This window comes from Manis pentadactyla, chromosome 2 (genome assembly GCF_030020395.1).
Source record: "Manis pentadactyla isolate mManPen7 chromosome 2, mManPen7.hap1, whole genome shotgun sequence".
In the NCBI taxonomy this organism is placed as follows: domain Eukaryota; kingdom Metazoa; phylum Chordata; class Mammalia; order Pholidota; family Manidae; genus Manis; species Manis pentadactyla.
Genome location: NC_080020.1, coordinates 6,452,369 through 6,469,789, shown reverse-complemented (window position 1 = coordinate 6,469,789; position 17,421 = coordinate 6,452,369). Strand labels below are relative to the sequence as shown.

General features: G+C 38.6%; 1 protein-coding gene across 2 annotated transcripts in view; it reads left to right on the top strand.

Annotated features, from left to right (window-relative positions):
* The window catches only part of BRCA2 (BRCA2 DNA repair associated), a 59,359-nt gene that overhangs the window by 36,004 nt on the left and 5,934 nt on the right, over nucleotides 1-17,421 (top strand). The window contains exons 18-24 of one of the 2 annotated variants that reach the window (XM_036905020.2): nucleotides 253-607; nucleotides 6,263-6,418; nucleotides 6,517-6,661; nucleotides 8,153-8,274; nucleotides 10,466-10,664; nucleotides 10,871-11,034; nucleotides 11,122-11,260. In XM_036905020.2, the coding sequence (XP_036760915.2) occupies nucleotides 253-607; nucleotides 6,263-6,418; nucleotides 6,517-6,661; nucleotides 8,153-8,274; nucleotides 10,466-10,664; nucleotides 10,871-11,034; nucleotides 11,122-11,260 (1,280 nt within the window). Of the gene's footprint in view, nucleotides 1-252; nucleotides 608-6,262; nucleotides 6,419-6,516; nucleotides 6,671-8,152; nucleotides 8,275-10,465; nucleotides 10,665-10,870; nucleotides 11,035-11,121; nucleotides 11,261-17,421 lie in introns of both variants that reach the window. The other variant, XM_057489681.1, reaches the window with a different exon arrangement.

The window sequence follows — 17,421 nt, the reverse complement described above, 5'->3', positions numbered from 1 at the left end:
GTATGAATTACTAACTTCCATCTATTCAAGGATTGCTAACAAAGCGTTTTTGCATTTTGGGGTGTTTTAATATTTAATTCTTACTTTAGCAGTATAACACTTAATGCATTGCTAGCTACCAAATTTCAGATTCTTTTCTTAGTATTTTATTTCTTCAATAAAGGAATTAATTTTTATTCTCAATTATTCAAGGATTTTCTTGACAGTGTAATTCTAGACATGGTTCCTAAAATATGCATTTTTCTCTTTTAGATACGATCTGGAAATTGATAGATGCAGAAGATCAGCTATAAAAAAGATAATGGAAAGGGATGACACAGCTGCAAAAACGCTTGTTCTCTGTATTTCTGGGATAATCTCCCCAAGCACAGATACATCTGAAACCTCTAACAGTAAAACAAGTAGTGTGGATACCAAAAAAGTGGGTGCCATCGAACTTACAGATGGGTGGTACGCAATTAAGGCCCAGCTAGACCCTCCCCTCCTAGCTCTCTTAAAGAACGGCAGGCTGACTGTGGGTCAGAAGATCATCATTCAAGGAGCAGAACTGGTGGGTTCTCCTGAGGCTTGTACACCTCTTGAAGCCCCAGAATCTCTTATGTTAAAGGTAAATTAATTTAATGCACAATCTTGGTAAAATCAATCATTGATTCAGTTAAATTCTAGAGAAGATTTACACTGAGAATTTTAAACTTATGCCTATTAAGGATGATTCATTTCTTGAAAACATATTGATAACCTTAGTGTAAGTGGAAGATTCCTCAGACTGTTAAATTTTGGGGGCTGTTTTTGGGATATTTACTGAGCTAAAGTAATGCAGTTACAATTAAAGAATAATAAATTTGTAGCAAATGTGCAACTTTGGTACCCGCGGCCCCGCCACTATCTTGTTCTCATAGTAAATTGACTCCACCCTGAATACTTGATCACATCTCTATTCCAGTGTGATTAGAGAATTAAATTCCAGTGATTCTTGAATACATAATAATAAAATATGCCTTTTACCTCTATGTAGATTTAGAACTACATACTAGGACTTCATCATGTTCAGCAGTGTACATGTTGCTGTCAGAAATTACTGACAATAGCACATTCAGATTCACATAAAAGACCTTGTAAAAAGTTTACTTCTTTGTATTCTGGGTCACTCTAATTCAGGAAAGCATTTTATAAAATTAAATACTTTTAAGGTGAAGAGATACTTTCTCATTAACTCCACACTGAGTTGCTTTTAGTCAAGCTGAAACAGCCTTTTGTTTTATGTTGCTTAGAATATCAAACTTGGCAGTGGCTTTCAGTGTTTTGTTTTATCAAATCAATACATGTACATATTTCAAAACTCAAATAATAAAAGGTTTATGACCCCAAAAAAAAGAAAGCAGTCAACCTGTAGCCCTGCCTAACTCCCATTCATGCTTCCTGGCCAACTTTGAACCCCTTTGGGTGTTTGTTTTGCTTGTACTGTTGTGTCTTCTTCAGTTTAGACATGAACTTTTAATTTGCTTTCTACTGTGAAAGGTGGAAGTAAGCTCAGCATTCAATGTTCATGTTATAGTGACTGAAAAATATTTTCTGCAACTCAGCATATACAGGTGGTCCTTAAACTCGGGGTGAGGGGCACTGACCCCCATGTAGTCAAAGATCTACATACAACTTTTGACTCTCCAAAAACTTAAGTACTAATGGCCTACTGTATGTAAAATGGGTCGGTTAACTTCAGATGCAAAAAAGGATGGAAGAGTAGAGAAGAAATAGGAAGGTCATAGAGTCCAAGAGAGAAAAGAGCGCAAGCAGAGGGTGAATCAGCTGCTGCCCTGGTCCCTGCCCCAGCTGACACCTGCCCGCAGGTGGGTCAGGCCTAGGCAGGAGGGACACACTTCGAAGGGTCAGCGCTTCCCACTTCCTTCCTCTCAGTTGCCTGACCTGGGCCTCAGCTCCTCGGCTCCTCTCCTGTCTCAGCATTTCTCTCTGGTCCATATAGCAGCTGGTTAGCTCAGCTGGTTAGGATGTGGTACTAAGAACACCAAGGTGGGAGGTTTGATTTCCTGTAAGGGCCCCTACATATAACATTCTTCCGTTTCCATTGACCACTTCTCAACCCCTTTGTGTAATCTGCAGCCTCACCTCCAGTCACCAATACTGTATATTGAACAAGAAAGCATGTAAGTGGGCCCGTGCAGTCCGAACCCATGTTGCTCAAGGGTCAACTGCGCTATGAATACATTTCTCTCCTTTACAGCTGAACTGCTTTTCCAGAAGTTTGCAACTGTCTTGCTTTTTTTGGTTTTTCTTTATTTTCTGTATCCTTTATCTCCAATTCATCCCCACACAGGGGCTATATAAAAGTCACCTCAGTATGTTAAAATACCTTTATCAGTTCCATTTCTTTTTCTTGGAGATCCTGGGACCTGTCCATATTCTTGCTCCTTTCTGAAGTAGTTATTTTCTATGTATGCTGCACAATTACCATTCTGGAAATTATTTTCACCTATTTCTGTGTTAGAAGCCCTATTTCCTGGATTTCGTATTTTTCTAGATTTATTCCCTAGCTTTGAGGGCAGACCAACCCCAGAGGCTTGTCAAGAAAGGGGGCATGCACCTTTCTCTAATTCTACTGTAAATTTGGCTGAGTCTAGAATTTAAGATTGAAATAAATCCTTCAGAATTTTAAAAACATTGACTCTATCATCTTCTTTCTTCTAGTATAGCTTCGGTTAAGTTTAGTGCTATTTTTATTCCCAGTCTTTCACTGTGTGCTCTCCTTATAAGAAGTGGTTAAGATCATTTGTCTCTGCTATTCTGAATTTTCATAATAATGTACATTGGTATCAACATTTTTAAAAATCATTGTCCTGGGTACACAGTGGCAATCAATCTTTAAACATATATCCTCCATCTAAGTTCTGGGAAATTTTGTTGAAGTAATTCTTTGATTATTTCTTCCCTTCCATTTTTTTCTCTTCATTTTTCTTGAACTCCTAATATTTGGGCCCTAGGCCTGTTGGATTGGTCCTCTAATTTCTTGTTTTCTTCTGTTTTCTATTTTTGTTGTCTTTTTCCTGCTGTTTTCTATTTATCTTCTTATTGCTAAAGTGAATTTATGCCTCTTGGCATAATTTCAATTTTCAAGAGGCCTTTAATATTCCCAAAATGTTTCTTTTTTTATTACATCTGATTTCATAGATATAATATCTTCTCATCTTCCTGAAGCTGTTGTTAATATTTTGCTTTATTTTAGTTTTTTCTGCTCCTGGTAGTGTTTTTTCTCCCCCCTTTGAACCTATTTGTTTGGGTGTCTCAGGTTGGAAATTTTCCTCGATTGGTGATGGCTAGCTATTCTTTCTCCTTTGAGAGTAGGACACTACTGAGCTGACTGGAACTCAGTGAGATGGGGCTTGTCAGCTGGTAGGATAATAAAACGGATTTGATTTTTTACATTAGGAGACCTATAAATATCGGTGAATGTTCTGAGAGCTGAGCAGAGCACGAAAACTAATAGGGAGACTCATTTTTAACTTAAGGATTTTCATTTTTGTTTTCAGTGTAGCATCTCACCCTCCAGCCCTGGCTGCCTCTGCCTGGTATTCCAGATGCCAGGATGTGTGGTTCAGCCTCTCCAGAGAGCACAGTCGCCTGGGCTTTTTTTGATGTAAGGGAAGGACAGTCCCCTGGCTGCTTGGGATACGAGAGGAAATCTAAGACCTTAATTATCTTTTTTTTTTTTTCCGGATAATTATTTTTTATTGAAGGGTAGTTGACACACAGTATTACATTAGTTTCAGGTGTACAACACAGTGATTCAACATTTATATACATGATAATTCTAGGTACCAGCTATCACCATACCAAGTTGTTACAATATTTTGACTATATTCCTTATGCTATACATTACATCCTGGTTACTTATTTATTTTACAATTGGAAGTGTGTTTATATATATATATATATATATATATATATATATATATATATATATATATATATTTGTGTGTGTGTGTGTGTGAGGGCATCTCTCATATTTATTGATCAAATGGTTGTTAACAACAATAAAATTCTGTATAGGGGGGGTCAATGCTCAATGCACAATCATTAATCCACCCCAAGCCTAATTTTCATCAGTCTCCAATCTTCTGATGCATAACGAACAAGTTCTTACATGGAGTACAAATTCTTACATAGTGAATAAGTTACATGGTGAACAGTACAAGGGCAGTCATCACAGAAGCTTTCGGTTTTGCTCATGCATTATGAACTATAAACAGTCAGTTCAAATATGAATATTCATTTGATTTTTGTACTTGATTTATATGTGGATACCACATTTCTCTCTTTATTATTATTATTTTTAATAAAATGCTGAAGTGGTAGGTAGATACAAGATAAAGGTAGAAAACATAGTTTAGTGTTGTAAGAGAGCAAATGTAGATGATCAGGTGTGTGCCCGTAGACTATGTGTTAATCCAAGCTAGACAAGGGCAATAAAACATCCACGTATGCAGAAGATTTCTGTCAGAACAGGGGGGGCGAGGTTCTAAGCCTCACCTCTGTTGATCCCCATTTTCTCACCTGATGGCCCCCCTGCGACTGTGCCTGTCTTAGGTTGTTCCTCCCTTGAGGAATCTTACCCGTCTCTGGCTAACCAGTCATCTTCCGGGGCCATACAGGGAAATGTGAAGTTGGTAAGTGAGAGAGAAGCCTTATTGTTTGAAAAGGTTAGCTTTTTACTTCTTTGCATATTTATGCCCTGTGGCTTCTATGCCCAGCATTTGTCTTGAGGTGTCTTTACCACTTGGAAGAATTATGATACTCGGTAAATTCGACATGTGGCACGAATTCTATTTAAGGGTTATAATTAGGTAGGAAGAAGAAAAGCTATAGAAGTAGCAGGTGGAAGAAAACATGGGAAGATTGATTATTTCTTTGACATATCTTCTTGTAGAGTAACTTCAGCATGTATAGGTCTTAAACTACTAATTAAATTCTGCACACTCATTAACATAATAGGAGTACAGTTATGTAACCAAAGCATACCTGTAATTACCAGCCATCTCCAGTGAAACCAAGAAAACCAGTTAGGCACCTTAGGCATTTGTGAAAACTTATCTATGACATGGTGGATATTGTCCAACTGAGCTTGAACAGTCTGAGAGAAATCAGACAAATTAAAACAACCCATTCCTGGGGACTGTTCACATGCCATATGTTCTTTAAACAGTAAATAGTCTGTAGTTGTAAGATTTTGGAGCGCTACAATTTGCACTTCTCCTAATTCTTGTTTGAGTTCCAACAGTATAGATCCAGTCAAATTTGTTGTTTTACTGTATGCACAGGCCAGCTTAGATATCTCCTTCCTCATTCCCATGGCAAGTCCAGGAACGGGTGGGATGAGTGCATCTACAGCTGTAGCAGTGCGTGGATCTTTGTTGGGGTTTTTTGATGATCATCTTCTGGCATGAGTCTTCCCGAGAGTGCTGATGTTGGAAGTTCTTTTTCATATCGTATCTTAGTTCATTTTCGGGGCTTAATTATCTTTATACAAAATCTCAACCATTCTTCCTATTTTCTGCCACACCTCAAGCTCCTGCCTTCAGAGGTACCTGTTGTCTCCAGTTTCTGAGCAATTTCCTTAAATTACTTTGTATCACATTGGCTCCATACAAGTTTGTTAGCTGAGTAACCTTGAGCAGGTTATGTAATTTCCCTTATACTTAAGTCTCATCGTCTGTAAATAGAAATAAGCCTTAGGGTTGTTGTGAAGATTAATGTTAATATATGTTATAGGAAGTACCGTGTGAATGTTTACTGTTTTTATTAACTGTAATCATTCTCAGGCTGCTTTGTTACCACTCCTCCAACAGATCTTTAGCTACCGACATCTACTGTCCTCTTCACTCCAGTTCTCTTTGTTCTCATAGATTTTTTGAGGGAGCCTAGGTAAAAAAGTATATTTTAATCCATCATGTTTAAGTTAAAGCCTCTTTTATTAATTTTCTAATAGTAATGTTAACATAACATTAAAACTTGATAGCAGTATAAAAATTTTTTGAAATAACTATTTTGAAGTAATTAAAATACTATATGAGTTTATACTTGTGAAAGTATTTTCACTTACTGCATACAATTTCTCTACCTATAATTCTTAAGACCTTTTTAAATGAGTATTTTTAAAGCAGTCCTAAAAGAATGAAAAATGTTATGAAATCTGAAATAGAATTAAATATGTGTTTAACTTAGAAATCAATGTATTCATGAATTTGTCCAGATTTCTGCCAACAGCACTCGGCCTGCTTGCTGGTATGCCAAACTGGGCTTCTCTCCTGATCCTAGACCTTTTCCTCTCCCCTTGTCATCCCTCTTCAGTGATGGAGGAAACGTCGGTTGTGTTGATGTAGTTGTTCAGAGAGCATACCCTGTCCAGGTATGGTGCATTCTTCAACCTACTGTGTATTTCTGGTGAGACAGTTAACTTGGATGACCCCTTCCTACCATGTATTTTTGTTTGACACATCATTACAGTGGATGGAGAAGACATCATCTGGATTGTATGTATTTCGCAGTGAGAAAGAAGAAGAAAAGGAAGCAACAAAATACGCAGAGGCCCAACAAAAGAAACTGGAAGCCTTATTCACTAAAATTCAAGTGGAATTTGAAGAGCAGGAAGGTAAAATTAGTTATATATCACAAGATTTTCTTTTTTTGAGAATAAGTTTTTTTGTTTTTTGTTTTCACTCAATAAATGTTGCCATTTATTTCATCTGTAAGGAATTAGAATTTACCAAGTTGCACAGAAATAGAAAGCTTGGAGCAGATACATTAAAAAGGATGAAAAACAATCACTACAGAATACAGAACTTGGATATCAGTCTGAGGAGAATAAGTTTTTTTTTAATTAGAAGTTTTAGAGGCTTCTAATTTAATTTTTGTACTTGTGTGAATTGTCTTTGAGTAACATCTTTTTTCTAATTCTGAATCTGAATTCTTAAAAATTAAAAAAATATATTTTTACATGGATATTCAGATAAGCATTGAACTATCTCCATATTATCACATCTTTTTTCAATACACTGAGCTTTGAGATTACTTGTGATTGGTTTAGGCAATACAATATTAAATGCCCACAGGACTTTTCACAAGTGTTACTTAAGTAAATCCCTTCTTAAGCTTAAGTACTAAAGTGCTTATAGTATCCTTTTTGGGGATAAGAGAAAGAATAGCAGCAAGGGAAAGAACTACCAAATTATTTTCCCCTTGACAAGCACTGGTTGATATTACATGTGGATATGAAAAAGTCAAACTTATAAAAACAAAATGAAATGGTGATTACCAGGGGATGGGGGTGGAGACAAAATTGATGTTATTTAAGGGTACAAATATTCAAGGAGCTGTAAGCCATAGTAATCTAATGCACAATGTAATGAATGTAGACAACAATACCACAACGGCAGTCATATTACAGTACAGAAATGTATCAGAGTAACCCATTATACACCTTAAATACATACAGTTTCCATGCCAAATATATTCAATTTAAAAAAAGAAAAATAAACTCAAAAAATAGACTCAAAAAAATGCTATTTCCCCTGAGCTGTTTGTCATCTCTTTCTTCAGCGTCCATTACCTACATTATGTGACTAATGCGTTTTTGTTGTTATTCCTTTTGGTTTTTACGTCATTCTAACCTGGAGCTAGAACTTTTTTTCCCTGTGGCATCAATTTTAATAAAAATAATAATTTTGTTTCGCTGAAAGGATACAAAATGCCCTTTTTTATCTACCTTTTTAATATATTTTTTATTGATGAAAATTTTTTCTTGCATTTCTTCATGATTTTCTGTATTAATTTCATGTTCTGTATAAATCTGCAGAATAATTGGACTCTTAGTATTTGATTTGCTTAAGGTTATCCCTAGCTCATGCATGCTGTTTTCATGATTAAGTAAATCATGAAATAATTTACTTAATTTATAAATTAAGTAAATAAACACTCTATGACTGATGGTTTTTAAACCACGAGTACACTTTCAAATTTTCCTAGAAAAATTTAGCAGACAAATATTTCTTATTTTTTAACCTCACTTCTTTGGGTGTTTTTTTGCTTGGTTCCCTGGCTTAAATTTGTGGCCCAGCTAATTAGTGATGCTTTTTTTTCCTAGAAAATATAACAAAGCAATGTGGACTGTCACGTGCACTAACAAGACAACAAATCCATGCGCTGCAGGACGGTGCCGAGCTTTACGAAGCAGTGAAGAGTGCCCCAGACCCAAGTTACCTTGAGGTGAGAGAGGAAGAGGGCAAAGAATGGGTCTTAATCCTCATGCTTAGGGTGCAAACTGGAGTCACTCTTCCGGCCATTACAGGAAGTGGTGTGTTGAAATGCTGTGTTTCTCAAAGGGCATGTGTGCATTTCTGGGGTAAGTGATGTGCCAAACCAGTGTCAGACATTTTCGATTTTAAACCAAATAAAGGTAGGGGGGTTAAATGATTTTATATGTTAAATAAATGTGGTTTAAAATGCAGGCAAAAGTTGTTTACTTATAAGGTAAGACAGACATCTCCCAAGCAGTGTCTCAGTTTCCCTGTTCTCGGCTCATGATCCTCCACCCTAAGGGTACTGTGGTGGAGAAGTTTCAGAAGCACTCAGTGGTTAGAAATAGTAGGAGCTGTAGAATCATGGCTCTGCCGTTTATTAGCCAAACGAATTGGGCATAAAGTAGCTATAAAATGGACACAAGATAACTTGTTTTAGGATCAAATTAGATACTGTATATAAAAATGTAGTTATAAAATTCCATATAAATGTTGTTATTATATTAGAACATCATTTCCTGTATTAAGGCAATAAATTTTTAGGTACCCGGCTATCTAATTAATGTAAGTTCTAGGCTTAGTTTGCTAGATAGGGAGGAGAGTGGAAATTTTAGGAAAACTATTGTCAGTTCATTGATTAATCTCATTTATTTGATGAAAATAAATCTTGTATACAGACTTTCTGCAGTAGCAGTACTAACTACAAAATAAACAATACTCTAGGAGAGTTAGCAGTGCTATTAGGAATAGAACTTCCTCATTCTTAAATGTTACAGCTCGGATTCTCCCTATGAGAAGTGAGTCCACTCTTTAGCCTGTGAGTATACTTGGTGCAAGTCTGTAGGTTTAAGACATTATTATGCTTTCCTGAAAAATGACTTGCCTCTATGTCTTACATTATTACATGTGCTAAAGCTTATGCTTCCTGTGAGCAGTCATGAATATAGTTTTAATATCATCCACAGAATTTAACAAAATATTTATTAATCTGGTTTCCTTTTGCAGAATTTATTTATTAAGAAATTAAGAATTGGAGGACTAAGGTGTAGACCTGATCCTGCCACTTTTGTATCTGGACAAGTGATTTCTCTCTTAGGGCTCCTTCCCACCTTCTGTCAAGGGAAAGCCAGAGAGTAGTTTAGTTACCTCTGAAGTTCTGAGATTATGTGGTTCTAGGAGATCTCCCTTAAATAAAGTTAGCATTGTAATTCTTGGAGGGAAAAATAGCCATCAGTTTCTAAAATGCCCTGTCAAAAGGAGCTGTTTTCAGTGACAATGTTAAATGTTGTAGGACTTTGATAATCACAGATTTTTTTTAAATTCATGTTTAAATCAAACACACATATTTAGAAAGACCTTTTCAGGATACAGAGATACCATAGTCTCCCCTCCAAATACAGATTAGGATATTAAGATGTGTAAGGCAGCAGTCTACTTTGTTATATGTCTGGATTCCATTCTATTTTACTTGATTTAATTTTTTTCATTCATACGTTCATTCACTTTTGTTACACTGGGTGAGATTCCCAAGAGTTATAGATAGCAATTTGCTGACATGATTGGGAGATGGGTATGGGGGCAAAGATTAGCACTTGTAGAACATGTCTGTTTTAAATTGTATCTTCTGTTCCAGAGAGTTGATAAAACTTTACTAAGAGTGAGGGTTCTTGAGCTAATCCCTACCTATATGGCTCTGCAAGTTATTTATTTTCTGTGTGCCTCAGTTTCATCATCTATAACATGGAAAAACAATAGTGCCTACCTCACAGGGTTATTGTAAGGATTGAATGAATTAATACATTCAGTGCACATAGATCCATTTTTCAAATACAATGAGCATTCAGATGTTAGCCATTTATAATGTTGATACTGATAACTGATTATTAGAGTATATGTATAAGCAGGGGGTTATTTTGGCCCTAGGGAAATTTGTCATGAAGATTAGTAAACAGTTTAAGGCACCTGAAAATATTTGTGATAAACTGAGTACATTAATCTCTATTTTTATATTGTCACGCCCTTAAAGTGAACTCAATTCTGTTGCATTTAATCCTTATCGCCATATAAGAGATTCATTTACAGTGGGTGAGGCGTTCTGTTTCTGTTTGGTTTGCTTTTTATTCCAATATCATCTGCCTTAATATGTTAAATGAACACAGGGTTATTTTAGTGAAGAGCAGCTAAGAACGTTGAATAATCACAGACAGATGTTGAATGATAAGAAGCAAGCACAGATGCAGTTGGAATTCACGAAGGCTGTGGGATCTGCTGAGCAAGGGGAACAGAGTTTATCAAGGAATGTTACAAGTGTATGGAAGTTACGTATCATAAGCTATGAGAAAAAAGAGAAAGATTCAGGTTAGTATGAAGCTTTTTTGTTTTTATCAGTTTTAAGTTAAAGTATAGTGTAAAGTTAGTCTGTATCAGTGGAGCAAAGATGGGCTGTCAGTGCCCAGTAAACGATGATAGAATCCTTAGATCTTTGTTGTTACCAGTATTTATTCTAAAACAAGAATTTTAATGATTATCAATTCTTACATTATGTCTTTTTTCTATCTAAATAGTTATACTGAGTATCTGGCGTCCATCATCAGATTTATATTCCCTGTTAACAGAGGGAAAGAGATACAGAATCTATCATCTTGCAACATCAAAATCTAAAAGTAAATCTGAAAGAACTAGCATACAGTTAACAGCAACAAAAAAAACTCAGTACCAACAACTGCCGGTACAAACTTTCCATAATTTTTCAATTTTGATAAATGCATATTAGGTTATAAAATCTACATATATTGATTGTTTTATTTTCTTACAGGCTTCAGATGAAATCCTATTCCAAGTTTATCAGCCGAGAGAGCCCCTTCACTTCAACAAATTACTGGATCCCGACTTCCAGCCACCTTGTTCGGAGGTGGACGTGATAGGATTTGTAGTTTCTATTGTGAAGAAAATAGGTAATGCAGGATATATTTAATTGTAGCATTTTATTGATGCTTTTGAAAAACATTATCTTTTAAAATTTGTCTTCCTTGTGATTAACTGAAGCTACAAATTGGCAAATTTGAATAGTGATTTGAAAGTAGGCCCATTTGAACCTTGATTCTTAGTGAAAAGAAATTCTACATTATTACAAGGGAAGATCTTACATCCCATTCTGATTCTGTGCTACTTAATTTTAAAGAAATTGCTGGAAAATGTTTTGCAGCATTTTAGTGATTGCTAGAGAATTATATTCTCCCTGTGTAGTTAACTGAAAATTCAAGCCTCCACTTCTAGCTTTTGTTTTTTCTTTGCAATATCCCTCATCTCTTATAGTATCCCTTGTTCTAAAACTTACTTGGTTTACTGTAGCTACTCCAGCTTTTTTATGGCTCATGTTTGCTTGATACAGTCTTTTTTTTTTTCCATTCTTTTATCTTTGATCTCTCGACATCTTTATATTTAAAGTGGGTTTCTGGCAGACAGTATCTTGCTTTTTTATCCAGTCTGACAATTTCTATCTTTTAACTGGTTTGTGTACTCCAATTGCCTTTAATGTGGTTATTAATGTGGTTGGATTAAAATCTACCGCCTTGCTAGCTGTTTTCTATTTGTTCCAGTAGTTCCTTGTGTTGGAAGGCAATTCTGTATGATGGTTCGTTCCACACACTGTGGTAGCTATTGTCTCAGACTATCTTTTCAAGAATGTTTATATAGCAAAAAAGCCTGGAAGGACAGAGAGTGTCTGCCTCCAAGACAGAGAGAGGGCAGATTTGTTTCCTGATCAGGAAATCTGATTTCTTTGGGTGTTGTTTTGTTGTTAGACTCCACATATAAGTGAGATCGTACAGTATTTGTCCTTCTCTGTCTGACTTACTTCACTGAGCATCATGCCCTCAAGGTCCATCTGTGCTGTCTCAACTGCCAGGATTTCTTTCTTACGGCTGAGTAATATTCCACCATGTGTATGTACCACATCGCCTTTACCCATTCATCTGTTGCTGGACACTTAGGTTGTTTCCATGTCTTAGCTATTGTGAATGATGCTTCAGTGAACATGGGGGTGCAGATATCTGTCAATACAGTGTCTTTGTTTCACTTGGATATATACCCAGAAATGGAATTGCTGGGTCACATGGTAGTTCTATTTAAACTTTTCGAGGAATAAATATTTTTAAATAGCAGAAACTCCATTTCTGTCCAGTCCCTTCACCCTGATCTGCCCAAGAAAAAAAGTATTTAATTGGTGACCTTGGGAAATGGGTCATCATCCGTGTTTGCCCTCAGCTGTCTCTGACTCCCTCCCTTGGCACTCGTGAGCCCAAAGGACGTGTTCCACCCCCTCTGCTCTTTCCTCCTCCGGCTTGCAAGCGAGCCCTCCAGGAGAGTCCTGCACCTTGAGAAGAAGGGGAAGAAGGCATTTTGTTGTTCAATATTAGGTCAAAGCCACAATCTCCAATCCTGCTTTACCAACAAAGAAAGCGGCTCTTTGACCCTCTAGCTGATATCTGTGTCTTCTTCTCCTTTGGTTCATGATTACCATTCCTCAAAACCCAAAGAGTAGTGGAGGGAGAAGAATGTGGTGGGATGAGGTGACAGGTGAACTGGGAGGCCGAACGGGGAAGTCACAGAAACCTAGGCTGAAAGCGGGGGAGGAGATGATACCTGCTGCCTCGGCCGAGTGCGGCTGCCGCGTTGGCCTCCGTCCTTAGTACTCCCAGCACCTCAGCCAGACCCTCCGTACTTCGTGCCTTACGGTGACAGTGCACAGCCTCCGTCCTTCTCTCTTTGCACACATCTTACCTACAAAGCCCCGCGCTGTTGTCTGCCTAAGTGCGGTGAAGTAGCAAGGCTCAGCTGTGCTCCCAGTTTAAGCACAGGGGTCTCCGTCTGTTGGTTATTTGGTGCCAGGCACCTCAGTCTCATCTCCCAGCACCCCGCCCCCCATCCAGTCCAGCCGCCTTTGCACCTTCCTTGCCCTCCTTGAGCCCACAGGGCTCGCTTTGATCGCAGAGCCTCCCCACTCCCTGCTGCTCCCCCAGAACCCCTTCCTGCCGGCCCTGCCGACTCCCCTGGCCACCCCCAGGCTCGGCAGTGCTGCCTGGAGCAGGCCTTTCCCCGGCTCCCTTTGTCAAGGAGCAGCCCTCCCTCCGCCCGCCTAGCCCTTGTTACCCCCCTTCCTCTGCCTTCCCTCTCTCCTAGCGCTCACCAGCCCCTGGCAGTGCACACTGACCTGTGGTTTTGTCTCCCTCCTCCAGAATATGAGCTCTGAGGACAGAGGCTTTGTCACTGCTGTTCCCTCCCTCTTACAGGTGCACAGGGTCGGGTCTCAGATGTTTGGCACCCTTGTTTATCAGCTGCCCTGTCGTGGTCTCTTCCCTCTCAGTTCCTCAGCTCAGGTTCATTGTCAGTTTTTATTTTCAAGATGGCTTCAAGTGTGCTGAGTTCCTCGTAGGTTTGAAATGTATGCCTTGATTCTGAGATAATACTGTGGGACCATGCTTTCTTTCCTTGCCTCAGAACTTTGTCAAAATTGCTCTTTTGGTGTGGGACAGTCGGGGACTGGCCTAATTTATCCCCCGTTGAGGTGATTTTCCTTTTATGTCTCAATGACTGAAGAATATTTATGCTTTGTAGTCCACAGCCTTAACTAAGCTGCGTGTTGGCGTAAGCATTCTGTGTGCAATCCTCCTGGGACACGGGGCTGAATCCGCAGATTCGGTGCTCTCTCTATTGCAGGGAGATTCACTCGCAGCTTTGAGTACATCTGCTATTTTATTTATTGGGATCTCTGCTTGAAGGGTACCACTTAGTCTGATACTGGATTACTTTAATTTTTGTTTTTTCTCTTCTCTCATTGCTTTTGTTCCTTTGTCTTTTCCATCTTCACTCACCATGATCATATGTAGCCTTTATGTTAGTAATTGTATTTTGTGCAAAGCCTTTTATTCCTTACCATTTCCAATGCTTGTATCTACTCCATTGTGATCCTTTATTGGTGTCCTCGATTTATTTCTTCTGTTCTGCAGTCGCCTCGTCATTTTTCAGGGCTTTTATCATCCCATATTCAAGCTTCTGTTTTTTTGAACGTATGTTCTTACTAAGTTCAATAGCATGAATCAATTTTGAAGACTTTAGAATTTTTTTCTTTTAATTTTGTTTCCTTATGGGTTGTGCTCTTTGTCTTTTGCGATGCACTTTTCTTCTTGTTTTAATGTGTTGTATTTGGTTGTGTTTAGCACTTTTGGGTTTTCCTCTTTTGATGTGTATATTATTAAGTTGCCACACTGCTATAACAAAGCACCACAGACTGGTGGCTTCAACAACAGAAATGTATTGTCCATGCATCACCCTGGCCTCTACTTTCTTCACCACATGACATTCTCCCTGCATTTCTGGGTCCAAATGTCCCCTTTCTATAAGGACACTGGATCGGGAATAGGGTTCAGCGTAATGATCACATCTTCACTTGTTCACATCTGCAACAACCTCATTTCCGAATCAGGTCACAGTCACAGGTGCTGGGAGTTAGGACTTCACTGTCAATTTGGGGACACAGTTCAACTCCTTACACCCTGAAACATTCACTTCTGTCAGTCAGTCCTGGTCGCCTGCTTTCCCCCTGCAGCTGTTCTCATTATTTCTGATCGAAAGAAGAGAAAGGTAAGGGTGCTCATTCTGTTTGATCTCTTCAGGTTAGGGATCATGGCCTGGGCAGAGGCTGTGTCCCTTTGCCATCTGGGGGCAAGGGTTAGAAGCTGGGCCTTCCTGTGTTTGGCTCTCTCCACAGCCTTCTGTTTCTCTTCTTCATCATTTCCTTCATCAATGTTTAAATTTTCCATCAGAATATTCTTCATTTGTATATTTTGATGAACTTTTTAAATTTAGTTTGCTATTATTAGAGAAAGAAAATTGTGCTAGAAAATTTCAAAGTGCCACCTTAAGCTTGAAGTATTAGTGGTCTAGCACCCAAATCTCATCACGTTTCCTAGCTTAGACTCTTCAGTGCTCCCTGTGTATGAGTAAATGAGACCCAGACTCCCTCATGTGCCTGAAAAACCCTTCAACTTCCTGCCTTAAACCACCACCCACACACCTCACCTCACCTGCAGTTTCATACTCCTGACACTCTCTGACATTTAACACTTCCTGCCTTTAAAAAATGCACTCATTTTGCTTAGAATGCACTTTGTCCTCCCAGTCTTGATGAGTTTTTCCCATTCATTGTTCAGTTTGCTTGTTGTCTTCCTAGCCAGGTGTCTGCAGTCTGAGACGGAGCCTCCGTCCTCACCTTTGGTAGCTGTTTGTGTGCAGTGGTTTGAACAGCCATCCCAAGGCCTGAGGTCCTCTCTGCATTTCCAGACCTCTTCCCCAGGCCCCACCAACAGTGTGATCTCCTCAAGGAAGGGACCCTGTCTTAGTGTCTATCCCACTTCTAACAGAACGGGTGGGGAGATGATGATGGAAAACTTAAGGTATATACAGTTTCATAAATCCTCCTGGCAACACCATTCATTTGCTGTTACCATCCACCTTACAGATGGGGAGGCTGGAGCTCAGAGAAGGTAAATAACCTGCCCAACGTCACAGTTACATAGAGAGATTTGAACCCAGACTTTAACGCTTATGTATGCTTTCTTATACTTCAAGCTGAGAAAACAAAAACAAAACCAACATTTGAGAACTGGGCTTAAAACAGGGAATTCTGTATTTTCAGCCTGTCTTATTGCTGTATTACAAAATTCTGATATAAAAGGAACTAGTTGAGATACAACTTCCTGGGCTGGGTTCCCTGGAAAACAGACTCAAGAGATTTTCATGCAGTTGTACCGGAAAAGGCCCTCGGGAGCAGCCTCTGTGAGGGGCAGGGTCAGCAGGGGGATAGCCACGCACCAGTTCCTTGGGGACCTCTGGGACTGGGTGGCTCTACAGGGTCGCCAGTCTGAGGCAAGGTGCCAGTCACTGGACACTTGCCCCCTCCAGACAGCAGGCAGAGAGCCTCGGGTAAGTCAGCACCTTTCAGGTGAGGGCAAGACCAGGGAGAAACCCAGGCGTGAGCTGTCGACAGCCACCCCTCCCCACAAACAGGAGGACCACAGCGTCAGCTCTGAAGGAGGGATTCGCACCCACACCACAGCGGTCACTGGAGGACTACAGGTAGAGTTGGCGAAGGTGGTTTTGCAAACTGCGACACGCTTTACCATTTCTATGAAAATTTTTATAAGGAATTAAAAAGGCACAAAGACTTCTGTGAAAGTTCAGGGTAGACCCCCTACTGCAAAGCTGCGAAATAATTTTTCTTCCCATCCTTTTATTTGCGTGACTATTTGTTTAGTACGAACATTCCAAAAGCATTACTTTAAAAAATTCTTCCAATTGTTACCATTTGTACAAGATACATGGTAATTACAGAAATCAGTTTCTGTTCATTTCAATGCATGCAGTTTGATCCAGATAAGAAGCCTCCACTTATGAAAAGTGAAATGAGGAAACTACACTCTAAGTTTAATAGTTTTCATTTTCTAAATATTTCTAATTTACATGTATTACTTTTCTAATTGTGGGAAAGGTCACTTGGTAGAAGGGCAAGACCGTAATCGAGTTTTGAATATAATTAGAGGCAAATTCCAAAATTAGAAAATAGAACATGCTTGGGAAACTTATAAGTTCTCCAACAGCAGTATTTAAGATGAAAATCCATTAAATAAATAATTTTTCATTTATAGCTTTGAAAAGCGAGAGGAATAACCATCATTTGCAACAAAGTAAACAAATCATTATCTGAGAAAGGCAGTTCTTTCCTATCACTTATAAGGGAAACAAAACAAGAAGCTATAAATAGTAGAATTGATATTTATTGTCTAGTTCAAGTAGATCTTCATCACCTCTGCCTTATCCTGGCTTTTTCCAGTTTGGGGATTGATTTTTTTTGACTTTGTATTTTCAACTAATTTTAGACCTTCAGAAAAGTTGCGGAAATAATAGTTTCCAAATACCCCTCATGCAGCTTCCCATATGCTGACCTTTTGCATGACCACAGTATGATTATTAGAATCAGGAATTTAACAGTGGCACAGAATTATTACCTACACTGTAGATTCACTTGAAGTTTTTTATAGTTTTCCTTTCTCTTTTC